This window comes from Hylaeus anthracinus, unplaced genomic scaffold, assembly GCF_026225885.1.
Source record: "Hylaeus anthracinus isolate JK02 unplaced genomic scaffold, UHH_iyHylAnth1.0_haploid 12000, whole genome shotgun sequence".
Classification (NCBI taxonomy): Eukaryota; Metazoa; Arthropoda; class Insecta; order Hymenoptera; family Colletidae; genus Hylaeus; species Hylaeus anthracinus.
The window spans coordinates 3,916,421-3,941,186 of NW_026534347.1; the positions used below are offsets into that span (position 1 = coordinate 3,916,421).

Below are 24,766 nucleotides of genomic sequence, written 5' to 3' on the forward strand. Positions count from 1 at the left end.
CAATTACCATACCATGGTTACATGTGACTCAAGCAAGAACCATTTTCTACTCACTGTGGCGACATCCATTGGTAGCTATTGAGTATTCTTGATTCATACTTTGTATGAGTACATTTTCTACGATTACAAATACGCGAAGGAAGAGGCATAAACCGAGAAAGAAAGAAAACTAACTGTCGACTATAAGATAATGTCGAGTATAGATAAAAGAAAGTATAAAATGTTTGACAACAAAGTTTAAAGACACTGTATTCAACAAATAGTAGCATTGTGTGTCGGTTCTTTTAGGAAACTTTATCTATTTTTCTTATGTGGTTCAGAACGATGAAATAGTTTTTTACGAATGTTTAGAAAAAAATGTACCAAGCGAATTGTTGTAAAACTTACAGGGTCTACTACCGAACCTCGTCCATCTTCCGACATAATGCAATTCTTATACGTGCATTCTGTTTTTGTTTAACACGTAAGATAAGCAAATGATTGGCTAGCTGAATTCGTTTCAGTGATTTTTACCAATAAAAGTTACCAATAAACAAGTTAAATGGCTTGTGTATTCGTTCGTCTGGTCGTTTCTATGTATAATACATTCTTACTTTCGCATGTGCATAGTTTTGTATAAAGTAGTATCGGTAATGAGCGATCGCGCGATACAAAGGGTATTTCGTCGTGTTTTATTCAAACAGAACAACGAGTCGTCACCGTATATCTGAACATCATCTGAAAACTGTTCGCGATCATTGTTATTCTGGAACGATTGAAACGCGCGTCAGAGGCGCACAGGACGTCGCGTCGCGACGCGGATGAGCGTCCTGTGTGCTAATGTAATCTAGTGGTGCACAAAGTTTGAAAAACAAATTGAAAAATTTACACGAAAAATGTGACGGTGTGCAATCACTACTGTGAATCCGGCCGTTAATTTGAATCGTTCAGCGAAAACTATTATATCATTGCACTGGAAAATTGAAAGCAAAATAAATTGAAAAGTCTGCACGAAAAACCTAACATGGTTGTTAATTTATGATTGAACTAAAACATAAGTCTCTAATTGGATTAATTTTCTTATTCCAATTCGAAACAAGAAGTCTAAGTTCTACCAAGTTTTCAAGTTATAAATAAAACGCAACTCTCTCGATTTCTCTCCGTCTCTAATTAGATTAATTCTGTTTTCTCATGTCAAAACTATATTTACTACTGTCTGCTAATCTATGATAAAGCAGTAAAATTCTTCTATATTCGGAAACTTCTAATCTTAGGATGAATCGTCAGTGTCTCCGGTAAAAGCTAAATGTGTTCGCGGCACGCGCGATTATACCGTTTCTCCTTTTCGCGTTTACGATATTTCAGTGGGCGTTCAAAGTCTGACGAATAGCTATCGTGCAACCGCTTAATCGGATGTCCATCTGTGGAGGCAGTAAAGCAGCGAAAACACGCGAACGCAGCCAACGCCGTGGATGTGTATACGTAATACACACAATTAAATTAACATAATTGCACATGTATGCGATTGTTTTCGGAAGACGAATTTCAAAATCGAAAAACTCGATATTCGTGTTTCTCGTTTATTTTTACTTCTCCTCTACCGGCACGAATAAATTTATCCAGCTTCGAATGTATACATTCGTATTTTCTCGCAGCTTAACGCATCCTACATATTGATCTGATCTAGTTTATTTTAATTCATACTTTGCTTACCAATTACTCGTGACTTCAAAGATACGCATCCGAATGCTTTCTCTAACGAGAGATATGGTTACATTTTCATCTTGAATGTATTTGTAACTACGCAAATATTCCTTTATTTTTATATCGATCGAAGAAGGTATCGAGAAGGCGGAGAATTCTGTAAAAAATATTTATGAACATAGAATATCGCGAATACGTTATTGGAAGATATACTAATATTAATCTATTATGTTCCAGTATCCCCTTTCGAAGGTAAAAAAGACATTTTTTCTTCGAGTGAGGACATATATCCGATTACTGTGAGTTGTCATTTTTTTTTAACAATTATGAGTTCAACTATCATATCCTTTGTATTTTATATTTCTTTTTATTTAAACCATGCTGTTCTGTTTAGGTTTACACCATTTTTAATGTACACTATAAATAAATACTTCAAACTTTTCTTCCCCTTAATTTTGTAGCGCCATTGAAAATAATATTTGGTGCACTCATGAGAGGTAGTATTTATAAAACTAATCGATTAAAATGTATGAGTCTCTAGATTCTAAAGCAAGGTGTTTCTGTATCTATGTATATCTTCGCTTCAGAGATAAGAAATATTCGTAACTATATAAAACCCAAATAACAAACAAAAGATAAACAACTTTTTATTGATGACTGATTGAATAAATATTGGCATTGAAAATGTAGTATAATACGAGAGAATTTATCCACGTATCCATTCAATTGAATAAACGTCGTAAATAAATTTCCAAACGTTTTTTTGTAATCACCATCGATTATTCTAATGCATATTTGCTTCTTTCGCTCTTGAGATAAATATAATAAATTTCCATACACAGCATTATATAAGCGAATAAAAATTATTGACAAATTTATCAAAGCATAATAACAAGGTCACAATTATTTTCTATGAGTCGTATCAATTCTTATATATATATATTAACATGTTTATAACATCATTAAGGAAAAACTGCAACAAATATCATTTGCATCACTGCGTAATAGACCTCTGCGTTTATCGATGTTTCAAATTGTGTACCAGATAATTACTACTGTCTTACCGTTGTATCTCTACTTTATGACCTTTGAGAGGCATTCGCAATGATGTACACCTGCTGCATTTGAATAATGCACGGTAAACGTTACGACGGTGGGGATTATTTTATTGGCATTCTAAGGACAAGCCAGAAGTTTTGCATTTTGCACAATGACCTTCACGTGATATAAGATAACGACCGATAGTTTTCAATTGCGTATATGCGTTTTACGTTGCATTATGCGGGAATTAATTAACGATTAATTCGTCGCTGGTGCACCTAAAATTTACGACGTGCGATTCGTTCGAGATCAAGGATATCGTTTTTATTGTGCAGATTATGTACGAGTAATCTACTCCGGTAGCAATACGATTTTTTTATTGTATCTTATCCACAAGATATAAAATTTGTTTCAAGAGAGAAAAGAGTTTGTTACTTTTCTTGTTATAATATAGTTGAGATTTAAGTTATTCGCGATGAATTTAGAAATCTTCAATAATTTTATCTAGGAAATATTAAAAGATTAGTTTCTTCTAGTTAATACTAGTCATTAACTTATGTTTTTCTCACTCATTTCAAATTACTTTGTATAAGATTATTTAATTAGTTATGAAGTACCAGCTATGACGATGTACTAAAAAGTGATTGATAACAAAAATAAATGATTCAGTTAAACATAGTTGAACATTTCATTTTAATTTTTGTGAGGTTTATACCAGAATTGCATATTAACAATTAAAATATAAGCAAAACTTTAAATATCGTAATCATATGAATGAAATGTCTAAATCAGGGAAAAGTATGACAAACTTCATCGGAAACTCGGGATTATCGGCTGAATTGGCAATCGTAAATTAAAAATTAACAATTGATAGTTGATAGTTGGTGTATTATCCGAATTCTACTGTATTTTATTTCATTTGGTCCGGTAAGAAAAAAAGGTTGTGCGTCACTGGCTCTAACAATTCCAATTACTTCCGCAGTCGCTCCGCAGTTACGTCTCTTTTTTTCGCGGTTCATTGGGACATTCATATTGCTCTCACGTTTATGGTAAATGACGTATATACGTATGTCCAATTGGGAACGAAGCACAGAAGCGCCGGCGGTATTCCGTCTTCTTTATTATCCGTCGCTTTTAGGCGATCGTGGCGTACAATTCACGTCCTCTTTAAACACAGCTTTGCCTCTTATTGATGCGCAGCACGAGAGGAACGGTCGACCTTTTGGATCCGTGCCAGGCAATCCGATTCGGAGTTGCATCTACATATTTTCCACGAAATGGCCAACCGGTTAATAGAAAGATGTTTCCTCTCTTTCCTGGGGTGGGCTGAGCGCGAAATAGCATTCGCAAATTCTAGTTCCACGTGAAGAAAATATCTATCAGCACAGAGAAATGTTCCATGCTTCGCCAAGCAGCGATGGTCGTCAATAGCCCTGAACAGAAGCACAATTTTCCAGAATGACCACTGAACGTTAATCTGTGCATTGAGTATCTGGGTTTGGTGCACTTGAACGAGCAAATCCAACGAGCGAGTCCAAATCGTTCAAGTTTTCCGCGATTAACCCTTTCGAAACCTAACCCTATCGTTCAGGACGCCTTATTTGTGGACATGAAGAAAGACCAGTTTTCCTCGAAAACTACGCTATTAGGATTTCTTGTTTTTATTTTGTTCATATCAATTTCAGTCCAAGTTAACCCCAAAAATTAAATTACATTAGTACGAGAAACAAAATAATTCAGGTCTGAAAGGGTTAAACTTGTTAGAAGAATTTAAAACAGATTTCAATAAATTTGTTGCTTCTTGAGCTACCGCAGTTAAAAATTTCAATGATATAGCTGGATATATTTCAAGAAATCATTCTTTAGAAACATAAATTTATAAATGCCCGTCACATAAGAATAATCCGTTTTATAATAATACTACTATCACTGCGAAGAAACGATATTCCGCTAAAAAATTCCTTTCTCAGCTATCGTAGACTGCAAGGCGTCAGCTGATTAGAGATCGCGAACCCTAGCTCGAAGAACACTGTCACAAATCCTCGTACACGTGTCTATATTTCTTCTAGATTCGTCGAGCCACCTATATCGCTCTAGGCGATCAGATCCACGTCCCACGACCACAATCTCAAGTATAGCGTTCACCAGAATAGCCTTCAGTCCATAACGTACAGCTCTAAACCCCTACTTCCGGCTCGGCTATATTCTTTTACCACTTGGTCTTTACTCTTCGTAGACCAGAATCGATCGAGGCGAGCGCGTTTCTCTAGACACCGGGGTATAGATAATTGCGTCAAGTCGCGATACGTTTTGTTCATTATTGAAGAAGGTCGAAAGGGCAACGTTGGGTTCGACGGGGTGTCCACAGGTTCGAATCGTCAGTCTGATATCCCGGCTGGTCCGTGGAGGACGCGCGTGTACGGCACGACGCGTTTGCACTTCAGATTCCTCTTCGACCTCAGCTCTTTGTCACTCAACGACCTAATCGACGATTCGGATCGCTGTTCGAACAGTGATCACGGATTAAAAACTCATCTCGGGGCTAGCCTGGTTCGTCAGAGATGAGCATCCTTTTTATCGCTCGGTTAGCATTAAGCTCCTTCGGGGCGAAGGTGCGATCCTCGGCGAGAGTGATATTGAAAAAACATCGATACCCGCGCGGTTTCTACTAATTCCTTTCGGCTCGGCGATAAATTTCAGTTGTAAAGTTCCGCCAGTCACAGAGCCCCGTTTATTATCGTCGCTGGACGACGACGCAACGCTTTAGCTGATTTCGAAGGGCCCGTCTCATTTTTCTTCATCGAATTCGTGTTTCTTCTTGATTTCCTTCTCGCGTCTACATCTTCTTCGTGGACGACAGTTCAATTGATTCTTCGATACTTGCTCGACTCATTTATTATAGTTGAACGTTTTCTCGCCGTGGATTTGTGGCCATTCTCGAAACAAGAAACGCGGATAATACTCCGCGATAAAAGGAAAGGAAAAATAGTTGTTTCAGTGGTTAATCGCTGAAACAAAAATTGTCTTTCTTTTTGTTCTCTGGCCATCAGCGTGGGATTATAAGTGTGATATACGTCACGTTATACTGTACAGTGTTGAATTTAACACGTTGGCTACGGTGAACCAAGATAACAGATTTTCTTTTTTCTGATAAAGACACAGCTTTGTCAGCTTTCGTTTCTTTAGTAACAGATCAAGCAAACGATTCAAGCATAATTACTCAATTTCTTCGATTCTCTGCAAAGGGAACACACCTAATCGAACCTTAGGTTCGCGCATTTGCTACTTCGTCAAAGAATCCACGAATTTTCGGCAAACATACAATTCAGAGTGAATCACTGCACTATACTTTAGGTTCTTCGCTTCTTTGATCGAGAAACGGTGTCTAGCAAGCTATACTTGTCCGCAGCTCGACGTCTGCTCAGCATACGTAGGCGAATCTCAGTTCAATTCGATTTTCGGGACGTTGGAAAATCGTTCCTGACACTGAAATTCTACGAGCTGTAAGGAATCGTCTCTCAGAGCTACTTGTCTTTGAGTTAATCGGTTGAAGCGAAGAATAAAAAGATGGAGTTCGAGACACGAGCCTTGATCAATGTTTGCTTCTCTTCGAGCCCAGTCACCAGGGCTAGGTACGTTGAAGAAACATCTGTCAAAAAATCACGAGCTACCATTTACACCACTGCAATCAAATTTATTACAGTAAATATAGTGCAAGCATAGTTTATTTTAAATAAACATTTCGATTTTGGATTTGGATCGTTTAAAGCACTATGTTGTATAGCACTGAAAACCTTATTAATGAAATCCACGATTGCAAATACTAATTTTCCATCATTTTACTGTTTGTACACTGGGCACTCAATTATTTGTTTCAACTACTACGGTACTTATAACGATATCTCCACGATAAAAAAAGAATAGATTGTATATATCATTTTTCAGGTACCCTTGGGTCTCGTCACGTTATCCGTCCCCTGTACCTTTAACTAGACATGATATATTTAAAAGAAGCAAATAATTAATTGATTACTGAAATTAATTAATTAAATACAGCATTCGAGAGATTAGCGATTTGCCTTTGATGCCAATCTATCACTGAAGGGGTTATTTTGACACAGAGTCAAGATGAAATGCAGGAAACGAGGCGCTAATCGATGGATTACATTTGTTCCAGGTCTGCGGGGTCCATAGGAGCACGATCGGCGCCCAGCACGCCTCTTCAAGTAGTTCCTGGTGGGCAGCAAGCTGGCCAGCAGTCGATTAGCGGCTCCCAGCTCACAGTGGCTGGAGCCAATACTTCTCAGCCTCCGAGGAGTCCAAGCCATACGGCCTTGAGATGTAACGACAGGTGAGTCGTTGATTTTTCTCGTGTCGATTTTCTCCTCTGCCAGGCGACACGTAATACACGATCTGACCATTGCCCGAATGAGCAACCCTGACGGCATTAATCCGCTCAACGGGCTTATGGTATCTACTTGCTCTAGTGACACAGATGCAACCACGAATCTGACACCATTCCTGGCTCCACCTGCTGGTCTTGCAGGACCAACAGACTTGGCTTCACCATGATTTGTTTAACGACTGCGTACACTGGAGCGTATCATGAAATATTTCATCTTTTCGATTAGGCTATGTTTGTTTCCTGTACGCTTTCGCTGCACGAATACTTTAACCACAAATTCTTTGGGAATTATTATTTCAAATTTGAATTAGTGCGGCACCCATACTTCGATCTCTGATACCATTTGCATTTCCCTCAAATGTTTACGGATGTTTATTCTTGGTATGTTTGAGATTTTAGATATCTCAACACATTCGTGACCGCTGACGTGAACTCACGTCACTTCAACTTCTATTCCTGGTTATGACAAAATTATGAAAGTCTTTTTATTTTATACACTAGATATTTACAACATTGATATTTCAAAACATATTTTGTGATTTTTATCTTAGCTCTAATGATACAAATTTGCGACGTCCAGCTTCAGAATTTTATAAGAATTTTATAGAAAGTTATAACAGCAATCGAACAAAATAGGTTGTACACAACTCAACCAAAAATATTGTATACGTGTTATTTACTAGCGAAACGAAAGACACTTTTGGGACAACCTAACATATTCGCGTTTCCTATGTCTCATTAAATCTACGACTTTGAACTGTCCGATTCTCTGTAGCTTGTTTTCGTCGTCTTCGCTTGTTGACACTGATTTGGCGACTGAGTTGTAAATTGAAAATATCACAGGATCAATCATCCTACTGGTCAGGGAAAATTTCGATTGCATTCTGAAATGTTCGTAGTCAACGTTTTCTTTGTTTAAAAACGCTTTGACACATGCATTGTTGTTTTCATATGCACGAGAATAATTATTAATCACTCGTTCAAACTTCCTGTCTTAACGTATTATTTAACGATCATCTAATATCTACAGAATTTAATCCGCTCTAAGATAAGATATTTACCAGAAAATTATCAAAGAATCATAAATTTGATATGACACGTAGTCGTTGCATGAGTCAGTTATAACACAAGAAGTTGATGCTCATGTTAATAAAGCAATACGTTGTTGTGCATAGTAAGTGTGATTTGTGTTGGTTACATTTATTGCGGATTATGAAGCAGAGGATTTAATCAGTGAGCGATAAGTCGAATGAAAGGACTACTTTGTGTATCAAACCGGGAATCTTATAAATTTCTTAAACCACGGAGCTACTTCGAATATTACAGTTGGGGAATTGGCTGAAAGCCACTCCTCTGAATGTAAATAATGCTAAGCAGATTTAAACTTAAACTGTAGCACATCAGCCATTTATCATTCAGCTATTCGCAGTTTAGACCATATTTGTATTTCATTTTAACAATTTGCTGAAAATTTCTTACAATCAACCATTATACGGTCATTACATGGTGTATCCAAAATTCTTCTATTGTTATCGAAAAAAGAAGGAAATTTACAATAATAAGAAAATCTGTCTTACAGAAGCGACTTAAATTTTGATAAACTTGATAAAAATATACAAAACGCTTTAAAATTAATTTTAACCAAATTTTAAAATTACCTAACATAGAATTTGTCCTGTAACAATTTAGCTTATACTGCATTTATTATAATTTTCGGATCAACGATAGAATCGATTTAGAATCCCAGTTCAGCAGGCTAATCGGTGAATTTTATCCCCTTTGCTTTCCAACTGACTTCATGTGGATGATCATTCAGAGTCAACGGATAACCTTGGCGAATGGGGTTAGGACAATCATCCCGTTGGACCGTTTGTGGGTCGCGATTTGTAATACGTGGTTGCATAACGCGATGAATAAGGGAGCGTGGTTGGAAATTTCCCAGCGAATGTCGTCAGCCAGTCATCCCTTTCCTTGTCGTAGGTTTTCAAAGCGTATGGAACACAAGAATAAATATGATAAGTAGACTCGAAAATAGATTTGTTGCAACAATACACCATTTTGTCATTAGAATTTTTCTTAAAAAGCACATAACAATGTGATATATAAGATACAATATCAAATTAATTAATTATATGTATCTCACTCTGACAATTATTTGTACAGTTCTTGTAGTGAGTTCTGCATCACTAATCATTTTTTCTTAAGTGAATAATTTTGTTAAAAATCTATGTCCATTGCTTCTTTTATCCTCTTCATACCCATATACCGCATGATATAAAAATGATACTAGAAATGTTACAGTTGTATTATAAGGGTATTATATGTAAACAAAATTATGATAAATGTTACCTCGTAAATATTTTTGCTGTGAAATATAGCCCTTTGAAGTTCTAGCAGATATCTGGCAACTATGAAGTATTATATCGATATTAGTATGAATGCCAAGAAACCGTATCAACAAACTCATCTGACCTTCTCTTAGCAGAAACTTTTCAGGTATTGCACAAACGTCTAGACACTACGTATACGATGCATTTAGAAATCAGACGAGTGTATTGATTAGTATGAAGTAATCAACATTTAAAGTGTCTGGATTACACAAACAAAATGTTTGTTAGCACGTATCGATTAAGACTTTTTATAACATGTCACTTTCGTTATTAGACTGCAGATGTTAATCCAAATCGATACTTTTACATATGCAAGGAAAGAATTGAGAGTCAATTCAAAGTCTTATCTTTTAAACGGTATAACATATATGTTATTATTGATATCTTGTATATTTTTGCATTTGTGCACGTTTTCATAGATTTTCTCATATTTCTATTCGTCATAAATGGATGAACATCCGCAGTCTATTCATTAAAACTGACATCACAGATGATGCTTGAAGATGACTCTTGAAGATGACGTTTGAAGATGACGATTGAAAGTTGTAAAGCATCTCTTACACTATGATACAATAAATGAATAGATGAATGGTAACTTAACAAGATATTCGTGAATGACGCGACTTTGCAATGTATAAAGTCCTAGCAGTATTTTTTAGCTCGATGCCTAAATCATTTAAATTGCAACCATTTCTGAACGATTACGAGCTATAATATTCTATAGTTTATAATTATTACTTATTAATAAGTGCTAAAAAAATGATGTCACAAATAAAAAATAAATTATTTGTGACGTTACTTGAATACGAATTTAATTATTATTTGGAATTTGAAGTTGATTTCGAGTTAATTAAACTTTAGTTTTATTTTGTTATTTGTTATTTGTTAAGCCCACATCCAGGTGTTACCAATTGCTGGAAATTTGATATGAAACGCTTGAAAACTACGAGCTAGTTGATAACGTATCGCGAGATAACAGAACACTTGTTCAAACAAGAACGAAGAGCACAACCAAGTATCACCTGCGCAATGTCCGTTATTTCACCGTCAGCTGCGAGATAAACACTTGGAATAAAATCAGCTTTACGTCGATCTTGTTTTTTTTTCTCTGAGGCAATGTTTCGTTCAAGTTCTGTGGATCGTAAAATCAAATTCGGTCTTTGCTGATAGCCTCGCGTGTTTATCGTTGCAATGTTTCAAATCCAATTCGTTATATTAATAGAACGCTGGTCGACTTTATTAATGGTATCGTGACAGCCTTATCTTGCAAGTGGAAAGAATGGATCAGATCCTTGTAAATCTATCGCATCCGTTATCGAGTTTCTCTTGAATGTTAAAAATTTGTGAGAAAATGCACACCATATTAACTGAACTATGATTTCGCTTATCGAAAATAATTTGGGCAGGTACATATATATGTAGTTCTTATTTAAATAAAAATGTCGTATAACGAACAAGAGATTAACATTTCTTGCGTTACCTGTTCGAACGAGTATGGATACAATTCTTATCTAAATGAAAATGTCGTATAATGAACAGGAGATTAACATTTCATGCGTTACCTGTTCAATAACAAATACAGTGTGTTTATCTAGCTTTATAATTACATAACAAAATTATGTTATACATCGAATAAATTAGAGATTATCCGTGTAACTTTCCAAACGAGTAAATGTAAAATATTGATAACAACACTTAGTAATAAAAAACATTAGCTCAGAAATTAATACCTTAATGACCATTATCGATACATTTAACATATTCCTTTCTTTTCTATTTAACTTCTTCTTCTTCTGTTAAACTTACTAAAAATTGTCTTAACAACAAAATGTTCTTTCAGTATCATATATTTCAATAAAACTTTTATTAAACTTTTCCGACAAATACATTTTTTTCTTATTCACTCAGGCATGTTCTACTCCTGCCTGTTAATTTTTGTGATATTTTTATAAGTTTCTTCCTTGGAATTTTTTAATTGTATTACATTTAGTTTTCATTTCTCTTGAAAGGTGAAGCTGTTCGCGTCAACAAAAATGCCTGAATACATTATTAATTATGCTACCGCTTCATACAAAGTCCAAATTATCACCGAACGAAAAGAAAGTCTGAAGTATTTTGCATTGTCAATCGTATTTGACCTCTTAACGATTACAGTCCTTATCGATTATTTCGGCAGAGATATGTCATTTCAAACCGAATCCTCAATTATCTGGTCATTACACCGTTCTCGCCTTAATGTCACGTCGCCAGGAACATTTCATAAAGCGTCGTTTTATCTCGAGATTCGTATTCCGACAGGTCTCGTACGCAAGTCTGCCTGTGTAGGAAAGTATCGAGATATTCTGCCAGGTATTATCAATGACGAGAGCTGATTGATACTATTGGCGATTTCGCCTTAAACACTCAGTCTCAACAAGACGCGGCTGCAGAATGATCGACAGTTGAACCGTGATCGCGATCGGCATCGTTACGCTCAGTTTCTTGCTGTCTTCGAGTGTGCAACGTGCAAAAGTGTTTCTTTGATTTGAGGAAGGTGACAGAGTTGAACGGACGAGTCGAGTCGTTCTCACCTGTTTCCTGTTCTTCGCGCTAAAACACTTTGGGATTGTCGACACGATGATGCACCGGTGCCAAGCTTTCTTTTGTTGCGATGGGAAACTCGTCTGCTCTGGTTGCTCTACTTAATAGAAATCTTTTGTTCTACATTCTCATCGCGGAGACCAGAGATGGGTACAATTTCTATCTAAATGAGAAATTCGAGTAACGAAGGAAGAAAAAAGAGACTTTTAATCCATTACTCGTTGAAGACGAATCCAAGTCCGAAACCTAGAAGGTTGTATTTCTCTCTCGAAGAAATTTCTCTTGAAGAAATTAAAGAAAGGACTTTGTTGAAATTTATAAAATAAAGGAAAAGTAGCTACGTTGCTTTCTTGTTGATATCTTCGAACAAGACGAATTCTAGAAAAAGTATACGTGAGTAGGATCTCTATTTTACATCGTGTGGGATCTCTTACGAGCCCTCTTCAGGTGTATACTGTATACATTAAAATAGAAATAGAAATGTATGGTGTTACAAATGAAAAACAAAAGTGAATATAACAAAATTATGAGAAAGGAGAAATAAATATAGAAAGACTTGGCTCGTCTCTCAGCAAGGAGGAATAGTATCTTTGGTTCTAATTTTGTCTGTGACAAGAGAAATAGTACTTTGTTCTGAGTTCTATCCATGTAAAGAGGAAGTGTTATCGTCGCCTAGAGGAACAGTGCATCGACCATAAGTTCTACCGTTGCAAGTGGAACAATACTTTGGTTTTAATTTCTGTGGTGACAAGAGGAATACATAGTTCGGCATTTTGGACGCAACAACCCTTCCTCCTCTGCTGATCGTCACAAGGATTCCTCGGTGCTCCGTTCTCGTTGGTGTTCGATCAGCGATCGATGGAAGGAAGTTAACGCCGTGCAATGTTTTTCAGCGGATCCAATTACTCGTGTTGCATCCTCGTTCGTCTTCGATCGACCTTAATTAACATTACGTCGACTAGGGTCGCGCGCGTGCCGCAATTAACGATCGAAACAATTCTCTGGTACTTGTTGGCGAGTTGACGCTAGTTCCATGAAAGATTGTCGATGCTTCGTCTCGTCGATTATGAACTATTAGAAGATATCGAAGGAACTCAAGGACACGGATCTCTGGAGTCTCAGCTTCTGAGATTTTTATCCATCAGATCATCGTCGAAATAATAGATGCAAATGTGGAAAGACTATAGTTAACTATTTATCAAGTACGAAATCGTGGCATAGACAATCATAATATCACGGTGACTAAAACGTTTCGATCGTTGACCCTGGTATTTTTCGGTATAATAGCGCAGAGGTGTTGGATTCATCGAGTGATCCTGTTAAAATATGATCGCACACATGTACGACATCTGGAGCAACGATGTTTGGAGCCCGAAGATTCGGAGGAATAGTAGATTTATTAGGTGCGACGTTTTATGTAATCATTTAAAATAAAGCGATGCTCATCGTGACGCGATACGTGAGTAATATGAACAGTGACGCGTAAGAGTTTGTTGCTTTGTAGGAACGATGCGGTGATTCTATACAACTGGGTATTTTTTGTGATTGAGAGAACGTCGAGAAAAGTATTATCTTTTGGTGGTACTTTCTATCTTCGTTACTAGATAGACACGGCGTGTTTTTCACAAGTGCTCGATCCACCTAACTTTTCTATATAAACCATTCGCGATCGGGTCTATGGATTTGGTCCAACATTTGCAAAAGAAATTAAAAAAAACAAGTAAAGTTCCATTTGTCCACTGAAGAGTTCTGTTACTTATCGCAATGACTTTTTGCACGTAAATCGCAATTAATGGTGCTTTAGCAGTGTTTATAATCTGGAAATGTGAAGTTACCGCAGGTATTCAAATGGATATTTCTTATGTTTAAACTATCGAACTATTTCTAAAAGCGACTAAGAAATCTGGAACTCATTGGCGGGCAAATAGAACTCCACTTGTTTTATGGCATAAGTTGCGTGTTGTCTTGTTTGTTTGAATGGAAAATATTTATTTCGTTTATTTCGTTTGTTTTCAGTCAACTCTCGAAACCGCTCAGTAGAAGTACACCATCAATGGCAGCTGGTGGTGTCATACAGACTTCAGCAAAGGTTAGCAGATCGTCGTCTACATCGTCGCCAACAACTACCAGCAGCGCGAGACAGAAAAAATTCCACAGGCATTTCTCTCAGGTAACTTAATCTGTCTGAGATAAACACGTGGATCGCAGGTGTTACTAATGGTACTCTTGAGATCCATGTGTGGCTATCGCATAGCTATAAAAACAATCGATTCTGACGCGCGTGAAGTACAAACGCACGATTTACAGGATGTTCCACAAATAGTAGAGGTCCTTGAAAATGGTGGTTCAGGGGGTGATTTGAAACAACTTTATCCTTAGCGAGAATGTTGTCCGGGGCTTTGTTAAGGAGATATTAAGAGAAAACCTCGGCCAATCAGAGCGCAAGTATGTCGGTGGAGCGCACGCAGTAGCGAAGGCTGCGCGTTAGACAGCCTCAGTAGAAGAAGCTGCGCTAGACAGCCGCAGTAGCTTAGGGTACGTGCTAGACAGCCGCAGTAGAATAGGCTACGCGGTCGGGGTCCGCAGTAGATTAGGTACGCGCTAGACAGCCGCGCTTGTAAAGCCGAACGCACACGCAATTTGTGATTTGAAATTAAGGTCGATTCAAAGTATAACGACACGAACCGTCACGTACCGGCACCGACACGACAAAACATCGAAACGCGCGTTTTAATGGAACTATTCACACTATTCCCGTTGACGGAACGTTCAGGTCGGTGTCTGTTAAGTGTGAATAGTTCCATTAAAACGCGTGTTTTAATGTTTTGTCGTGTCGGTGCCGGTACGTGACGTTGCCGGAACGTGACGGTCCGTGTCGTATAGTCTGAATCGACCTTTAGTGTTGCAAACCGTTTGCGCTCTTTCTTTTACCTACTCCGCTATCTTTGTTCTACCTAGATCCACGATCGCATGCAACTACAATAGTTTCAGAGTGGTTTGAAACTGATCAGTTGCGCCCGTGTGCGATCGACCACCCCTTTCAAGAACCTCCAACATTTTTGGGACACCCTCTATAGAAAACGTATAATTGTAAAAACGTACAGTCGTTTATCAAATCCTTTGAAACGCCACGGAAAACAAATTTTCCTGTTTTATGATAGCAATGTACATATATACACTCAGGTGATGATGGTTAGGTTTATGCGCGCATATACAATACTCTAATAATGCAAATCAGTTAACTATTAACCAACTTATTTTACGATGAATTTAAGAAATACGAAATGACCAATAATGATCAAGCATTGAATTCCTACGATAAAACGATCGTTTATAAAGATATTGATCACTGAATTCGAATTGCATGCAGCGGCAATCTCTCCAATTTCCCAGTACAATATGCTGCTGTGTCTTTCTTTACCCCATTTGCATTTTGATTATTGACCCATATCTCTGGGCACAGACTATTCCGCAGGCGTTGAGCTGCCTAATGCAGCTATAATTCCCAAGCAGTGTAACGAGCTGAAATTGTCGGCGATACGAGGCTGAATCTCGATGGATGATCATAAACTTGGCGTCGATGTCGTAGGTGACCCTTGGCACATTTAAATGAGATAAAAGCAGAACATGCAAATCTGTAACGTCTTTGTTTCGAATAAGGAGGCAAACTGAAGATAAAATGTTAATGATAATGATAACGAGTGTACTACGTATACAAAAGAATATAAATTAAACAATTTGTATAATGAGAATAAATGGATAAAACGTCAGATTCCGCTGACAAGAAAATAAGTAAACAGGTTGTTCTGTCAGTTTTAGTAGATAATACAAAGAATAAATATTTTATATACATCCTTTAGGACACGAAATCAATAGAACACATTTAAACTACAAAGTACCTCTAATAAGGTACAGAGACATAACAGTTTATCTTACGATAAGCTATACAATTGTGTGATAAGACTATTTGTATGAGAATCGTGACGCTTGTGTGGTTGTCGCATAAGCAGTAGCATGAGATAGTCGTGTTGGACAACAGTGCGACGCTATCACAATACCTGGACAGGTTAGAACGTACGTGGCCGTCCAATGATTAGTTGGAAAAATTCTCCGTATATTTCAGTTTCGAAATAGAAATGTTAAAATGTAAGTACTCTCCTGGTCATAAAATCTAGTGCATAACATGTGCGGGAAAAACGACAAACAAGTCTATCGTTGTTGCACCTTGTTGTATCGATTCATCGTATCATGATTGTTATGTCTGTAGACCTCAATAATATTTTCTTTATACATTTGAATAGTATAACAGTAAGTTAATACCAATGTGACAGTGTTCACGCGAGCTTTGTTATAGTGATATTGACTTAAAGAAAATATTATCGGACTAATGATATTTTGTAGAAGAATAATGATGTGCGTCTATAGTACTCGAAGAGTTTAATTCAAAGTGATGAAACTGAAGGAGTTGTTCGTGAAAAATTATAAGAAAGTGATAAGTGACCAGTGTCAGTTCGATAACGAAGATAAAGAATAAGATGAAAAATTTTTCTAATTAAATTTATTTGTCGGATAGAAAGATAAAGTTTTAAATGCGTTATTTGCAACTGCCTGCCAAGTCTGAACTACAGAGAATTTTTACAAATGAATCACAGAGAAATTTTACAACTTAATAATTTTCTGATCACCAGGTCGCTGCGGACGAGCGCGTGTTGAACTACTATAGTTGTGCGCTGGTAGGCGATATCCTTCTGCAAGGCCACCTCTACATCACGCCGAACTACTTCGCCTTTTACAGCAACGTGTTCGGCTACGTAACGAAGCTGTTGATACCTACGGTCTCGGTGTTGAAGATCAGCAAAGAGAAGACCGCGCGAATCATTCCGAATGCTGTGGCGATCGCTACCGAGGAGGACAGGCACGTTTTTTGCTCCCTTCTGTCGAGGGATTCGACCTTCAAGCTGATGAAACAGGTTTGGGACGCAGCTATGGAGCCGGAGCCGTCGCCCAAGATTCTCCCGCTCGTGGTCGAGCAAAAGCACCTCGTCCCGGACGCGCTGGTGGTCGACGACTCCGAGGTGAATCCCGAGGAGGACGACTCCAGCATGTCCGAGAGCGGGACGGATCTTAATTCCAGATCGCCGGCCGTCTGCACCGAAACTGACGGTATTTCGACGTCATCCATTACCAGGCCGAGTTTGCCACCGCCAGCAAAGTAAATAAATATTCTTTATATATAAATAACGTCAGTCGATGCTTCCGTAGAAACAGACCGTTCGCGTCGGGCATTTTATTACACGTAGAAATGAATGTTGTGCCTTTCTGAAATATTAGGTTTACCGGAAAGTTCTCTCCGTCTCGGTTACAAGTGTCACGATTTTGTTTTATTCTAAATACGGACAGAACTTTCCGATAGACCTAGTACATTTATCATTTAGTTATAAAGAAAAAGCATAGAATTAGTTTTGGGTAGTCTCAACATCGTCTTAACACATCGCATGTCGATCTAAATTTAGCTGTCGAACGTCTGATTTTTAGAGTAAAATTGAAAGTATTATTGTTGCAATATTACTATCAGGTATTACGGATTAACTGTCTATTGTGTAAATTATAAATTATATTTTATTTATCGATACATAAAATCATTTGATCAGTCGTGGCAGGTTTAGTGTTACACTGTACAACTATGAGTAATTTCAACTTTTTGACGTGGCTTAGAAAATATTCACTATATATAAAACGATAAGCACAAGTTGTAACAGCTTTCAACCTACCCAGTATCAAAGAGTCAAACCTCTTTAATTTTGTACTAGGTACATGAGAATTAATCCTTCTTCTTTGCGTGTTTCTGTTTAGAGTGGAACCATTGCCGGTACCATTGCTTCCAGCCACATCCAGTAGACCCAATGTTATGTTGTCCCTGTTTCCGGGCGCACTGAGAACTAGCACAGTGATAGCTATTCTAATAGGTCTTTTAGCGGCTCTCTACGTGTCAGCAGCTCTGATGATGTTTCGCATTGACAAGCTGCACACAGCGTATCTCAACCATCCTCTCGTTTCGCCGGAACGTTTCACGCAGGATCGGCTTTTGCACTATCTTAACACAAATCTTGATCAAATAATAAAGGTACTATATATTTTTGTTTTCAAGATAAATTAAACGTACTACTGAATGTAAGTTTAAGACAATTCTTAAGCAAACTATAAATGCAATTTCTCGTGGAAATTTCATCTACACGTAAGCTTTGTAATAATATGTAAATGTTCGATCTCTTTGCTTGGAGAAATAAACTCACTGGTACAACACCGAAGAAAATGGTCTTAAGCTTATAATTTGTAGTATATAATACAATTTTGAATAGAATTCGTTTCGCTCTACTTTAATATCGAAACATGAATTTACTTTGTAGATTTCCTTGTTATAAGGGAAAATAATCTCTATTTGTAATAAATTTCACCTTTCAGCATACCATTAATGAACTCTATGATCAAAATTTTATAATTTTTTAATTAAAAAATGTATTGTACTATTTAACGATATTTGAACACGTGTCAAAGAATTTTTTGCAATTGTTTTAAATAATGACGATTTTTTAATGGTTGTCCACTATTTAAAAAATTGAAGAAAGAATGAGAATATAGTCCCATCTATCCTCTTTGCAGAGGAATTTTTAAAAAGGTGAAGAGATTTAAATTTGATAGATGAAAATTAATTGAAGCGAAGTTTAATCGTATCTCGCGACCGAATTAGCGATTAGTGTTCACTTAAATTACGCACGGCCACTTTCGTACGTTTCTCAAACGTGTATTTTTACACGGCCGGTCGGTTAAGTGCCAAGAAATACCGACCATTGTTTCCTGAAATCCTATAAACCCCAATATGCTATACCAAACTTCGTTTCCCACAATATTAATTCAAGTTCGTTGTTCTAGGTGCGACAGAGTTTGCAGACATTGTCGCAGCAGTTGGTGACGATGAGCCAAAGCAGTGAAACAGACCCAGCCGTATCCGGCGGCGTGATGGAGCCGGAAGACGCCCCGAGTTAGCCCCCGACGAGGCTAAATAATTTAATGCAACCAAATAATACGAGTCCCCGTCGCCTCGCTAGCGTATGAAGCGTCTCGTATTAATACGTCGTTGTCTTCGTCGTTGGCGTCGAGTAATTTGGCGTGCGAACGCGATCCATGGCGACTGATTGACGGTGTCGCTTCGACGGTCCTCTATAGGCATTATTATTGTTAGTACCTAGACTCGGAGGTTCCGATGATAGGCAGTTCGTTAAAAATGGCAAACAAACCAAAAATGAAAAAAAATAGTAAGAATGGGAGATAATAAAAAGTAAACGGGCAGGAAACCTTTGCGGAAGATTTATTTAGATCGAGCATGCGTAAACTCGATTCCGACTTTCAGTCACGCTTGCAGACATTTAATAAGATGATGCTTTCTAAGCAAACAGACGATTAACGTATAAACTTGTAATTTGTTATGCACACGTACACAGACAGTGGCAGGGAAACGCGCGCGAAACAATAATTACACGGTGTATTTGACGTTAAATTTCGTTGTGAATACTAAAGAATATAAATATCCGAGTGCGTACGGCGAGCGAAGGGATTTTCGTTTTTGAACTAGTCAAGTATATACATATATATATATATATATATATATATACATACCCCAGCATATGACAAGGGTATACTGAACAAAGTGGTATATATATAAATATAAATATATATATAATATAAAAAAGAAGCTATATATATACATAGAATAATGCATATTTCGCGATTACTTGTTGATTATTGTGTATTCGAGCTATAGTTGGGGGGGTGGGGGCACTATCTTTTTAATCGATACAAGTGAGGCAAAGCCGCGCGCAGTGTAGAACGAACAACAGTTACTTTCGTGTCCTACTGAACAAATACTTTGTGTTATTGCGACGAGATAAGATAAATCCGGAGCTAGGTAGATTTTCATTTCGATAGCGACGAATAATATAGCAAACTCTGTAAAGCAATTTATTCGATTAACGCGGTAAACGCCACGCAGACTTCTACAGATCGGCGTTCGATTTTCAGTTTAGGTCTTGTTACACTGCTGGACTGATCTTGCCGTATTGAATGAGATTTGAACAATGATTCTAGTTTATCGAAAAAATCTAAACAAAGGTTTTTCTTTACATTTATTTTACAATCACTACAAACTGTCAATTTTTTTTTATTATACATTTTTCGCTGTTTTGAACCAAAAGTTACTGAATTACTATAATTCAGATTGTATCGTTTTATCGAACAAAAATAACGCATTAAAACTTATTTCTCTTTTACTGGTTATTCGAATGATTTATCTAGATAAAAATTCTACTCATCTCCGGATATACGCGATGATGAATCACGAGTTCGTGCGGTGTTGCGATTGTTTGGAATATAAAATACATTTCTTTCATCTAAGAGCATCGACTACCGCGCCTTTACAAAGAAAAGTTTGCATTTTCCGCGCACACAGGTGTTCCTAAAGAAAATTTTTCATCATCCGTTCGGAGAACGTGAAGGAAAGGTTGTTTCTTTAATTTTCCGATAACTGGAGACAACGTAGAGATGACGCAAAAGTGCTCGCGAAATATTCCATTTTGCTTGAACATGTATCTCGACACGGTTTGCACATACGTTCTTCTATGTGACGCAAGACACGTTCGGACAAACAAAAAAAGGCATTGTTATATTTGCGCTTAAAATATGGAATACGAGAAACGGGAGACTTGACTGTGATAGTAGGATCGAGGACGCATTTTATTGAAACACGGTCGCGTTTATGGGATCGTCGTTAAACTTCTTGAGAGAAAGAGAGTGACTGGTACATGGTTGCTTCGATCGGACCAAATGATTATCGCAACATAAACGCGGCCGTTTTTACGAGATCACGTGGGGATCTAAGAGAAGTGCTGTTACATTATTTAGCTATATTTATAATGAAAAGTGTATTGTACATCAAGCGAAATTCACTTAAACATTGTGTTTTCTTTTCGATACGTTATCATTTATTTACGATTAAACATGTGATTGTACGATGGTAAAGGTTAATTAATCGTGTAACCTCTTGCGTTGAAATGATGTACTACTCGCGACAAGAGTTATTTTTTTTTTTTTGTCTCAGAATTGGAAACGACGTGCTATACGCGTTGCTGGTCGATTATCTTAAAAAGAAAATATAGCAAAATCTGAAGAATATTATTTTCGAAGTTTCGACTAGATATGACACATACACTATGTTACAAGCTGTCTGCATTCCTGATTATTCAACGCCCCAAGGGACCCCTTGCGAACAATACGTAATTTTGTTTTATGAACAAAGCAATTGGCACATTGTCCGAGGAATATCTCGTCTACAAAATTTAAAGAAAAGCTCTCAACGAAGCTAAAAACAAAAGACGAAGTGAAATTACTTTAGAGTGTAAGCAATGTTTTGTTGTATTATATATTTCGTATTGTTTTTAAATGTCATTCTGTAAAGAAATATTAATAAACAGAATTATTATATATATCTGTATAATGTCTGTCTATAAGATGTCTATAATAAAGAAAGAATTTTTAGTACTCTATTCACTTTAGTACTCCACGGTTCCCATCGAGCTAGCGTATAGTTGTATACAGCGTGGTCACGAAACATTCGCCAGCGCAAGAGGTTAAACGACACCTATTACCGTCATAGTTTGTATCGTCAATGGATTACGGAACATATTCTAAATTGTAAACTACGGAAAGTACGGAATAGGGATGATATTTATGGAGTGACGATTTAGTGGAGAATGTAATTTATTTTTTTGTATTTTACCGATTTGAAATACGAACACTTACATACATTAAAATGTTTAATGTAATTTATGTGCGTTGATTGGATCTATAAGTTTATTATCGATATGCCTTTTGGTGCGTGGATAAATTTAGGAGTCGGAGGGAAACTTGTGCCTGACAAGTGCCATAGAAAGGAAAGTCGGCTGCATTCGAAAACGAGAAATGTTAATGAAACGCAAGTTCACGTATGAAATAAATACCACAATTTGTTCGCTGCATATTTTCATCGTACCTTGTTTTTCATATATTCCGTTTAAATCGAAAACTTTCGACGCAAAATTAAACAACGCTATTATCCCAAAGATTTAAACGAGATAACGCGGATATGAATCCTAGGCAAAACTAGACGAGACAATTGTTATTTTAGATCTCATAGCGGAAGCGCTGCAATAGAAAGCATATGTTATGGAAAATCAGACGCAATCGCCAATGTTTGTGCCAAATTTTGGAATCATTGGATTTATTGTTTTAAGGTGGAGAAATTGTCCGTTTTGTCGGCAGACTGCTTAAATGAGCAATTCGTAAGCGTTTACTCTTTGCAAACGTTTGAAAACAAAAATCAATACGTTTGCCAACGACGACGATTATTCGGTTGATCTGAAACGATTGTTCTAAATTACGAGAGAAAAAAGGATAGGTTGTTAGATAGAATGCATAAATTTCGATAGATTGTCCCACAGAAAGGATTTAAGCGGAAGCAAACCTATGCGGTACAGGGCGTGATGATTTTCCTTTTCCGTTTACGTACAGATACTATTTGCCTTATTGTAATGTTTCTAGAAATTTTAGATGGATGCTCAACTTATGATCCATTTATCCTAGAACGTATCCATGTATAGAATGTCTTGATTTGTATTTGTCGAGCGCATGCGAGCTGTCGTAGAAACGACGATTGAATTTTTAGCTGTACTTTTTGGAATCTGATGTCAACTTCAATTAAATCGTCGTGGTTAATTTCTCGATGTCTAGCGGTTTCAAGTATGATGGACCAAGTTGAATTTATTCTTTCCTGTGTGTTAATTGTAAGACGGAAGAAAAGCTGTTCAGTTGCAAAAGTACCGGATATTCAAATTTCACTTCGCGATTTTTTTGTTTGTATAATTTGATTATACATGTAACATTATATAATTACGATAAATTAAATTAAATGGTTCGTCAAACGAAACTTTGTCCATTGTACGCGGTGTTATCTTTTTTTCTCCAAAATTTCTATACTTAACAATCAACTTCGAGAAAGCAAATATATTTAATTGTTGCGAGGCGGCATTTAAACCTCTATAATCCGTTGTAAATTTCAAAGAACATTTTACATGTTTGTACTTTCCGGTAAAGTCTAATGTTAAGCATTTAAAACGCATACGACTGCTAGGTAATTAAGATTATTAATTGTATTAAGAGAGTTTAAGTTAGGCTGCAAGCATTGTACTATACACCTGTGTTAATGTTCTATTTTCGTTTTTGTTACGTTGAATGTTAGTACATTTTTAGAAGCAGTTTTCGATTTCAGTTATAGAGCGATAAAGCAGGATGAACTATTTAAACGACAACACTTGGCATTATCCGGTGCTAACGAATGCATAAGACAACTGCTTGGGATAACATTGCACTGTTCGAAATTGCAATGTAGCGACAAGAGCAACATTTTCCCCAAAGATCGTTTTTTCCAATGCTGTCCCATACTGAATTACAAGAAAAATCGATGATGTTTAAATGTAGAAAAATGATTAGGGAAAATTGGGTTCCAATCGCTACGTTTACATTGTATAGTTGTTTCATGTATTTATAGGTATCGAAGATACTTAGGTGTTCCCGTATAAATAGTACACTCTTTATACTTATCGGTGCTCAAATCATACGTAAACGAAGCACTGGTTGCAAGGCTTCTAAAGCGTGCCATCGTAGATTGAGCAATGAATGTACATTCGTCGGAGACATGATTCGGTTAATTGTAAATAATTTTTTTTATGTCTAATTTCGTTATGTCCATCAGGTTTGAAAACGTACAGCTTTGTTAACGATTGTGTCCACTCCACAAAAATTTGTTACACCGAAAAAGACATCTGTAGAATGCATTTATAAACGCGTGCCGGACTCTGGATAATTTACGTACGAAGAAGACTGCGGAGAAACGGAGGAAAAGGATGGCAGAGATCACGAAGAGAACGTGAAAGTCACAGACAGACCAATAATTTAAAACGTAATTTGTGTAGTCCGATAACATGGAGCGCAAATAAATTTATGAAAAATTACAGCTGCACCGTGTACCACGCTATCCTTTTATTTGTATCCTTGCACAGGATGTAAATAAACTATTGGTAGACATTAAGGGATTGGTGAAATTTGTTGGAAGAAATGAAAAAGGCTTAATAAACATGTGTTGGAAACCTAACAATGGGATGTATTGAATTTTTTAACTCACATCTCAATAGTTCTTCGCATGATTGCAAGGCAGTGATGGATAAAATTGTATTCGATTGATAGCTGACGTACAGGAATCCTGATCACTAATTCTGAATTCTGCCCAGAGGCATTCTCTTCAGCTTTTTTAGTATACGTATATACTATATACGCTTTTTATAGATAATATTGAAACTTTGAACGCATATTTGTTAATTAATTTTGTACATATTCGAAACTCACAGATTGAATGTTCAAAATATCAGAACACAGCACGTGTAGTTATACAGAGAATTGTCGCCTTACAAATTAAACATTTGAAATCATTCGATGAACTGAATTTCTGTATACAGCACCTTATACTCATTTGTTAGATCATAAATGTTCCTTATGTTTATTCGTTATTTGTTTATTTATGATT

General features: G+C 36.8%; 1 protein-coding gene across 4 annotated transcripts in view; it reads left to right on the forward strand.

The window, feature by feature from the left end:
* The window catches only part of LOC128890077 (GRAM domain-containing protein 2B-like), a 60,829-nt gene extending 36,489 nt beyond the window's left edge, over window positions 1-24,340 (forward strand). For all 4 annotated transcript variants that reach the window (XM_054148272.1, XM_054148274.1, XM_054148275.1 and 1 more), the window contains 5 exons: window positions 6,902-7,075; window positions 14,116-14,269; window positions 16,788-17,311; window positions 17,953-18,223; window positions 19,030-24,340. In XM_054148272.1, coding sequence (XP_054004247.1) covers window positions 6,902-7,075; window positions 14,116-14,269; window positions 16,788-17,311; window positions 17,953-18,223; window positions 19,030-19,143 — 1,237 coding nt within the window. In that variant the 3' untranslated portion in view covers window positions 19,144-24,340. The remainder of the gene's footprint in view (window positions 1-6,901; window positions 7,076-14,115; window positions 14,270-16,787; window positions 17,312-17,952; window positions 18,224-19,029) is intronic.
* Window positions 24,341-24,766: the final 426 nt, after the last annotated feature.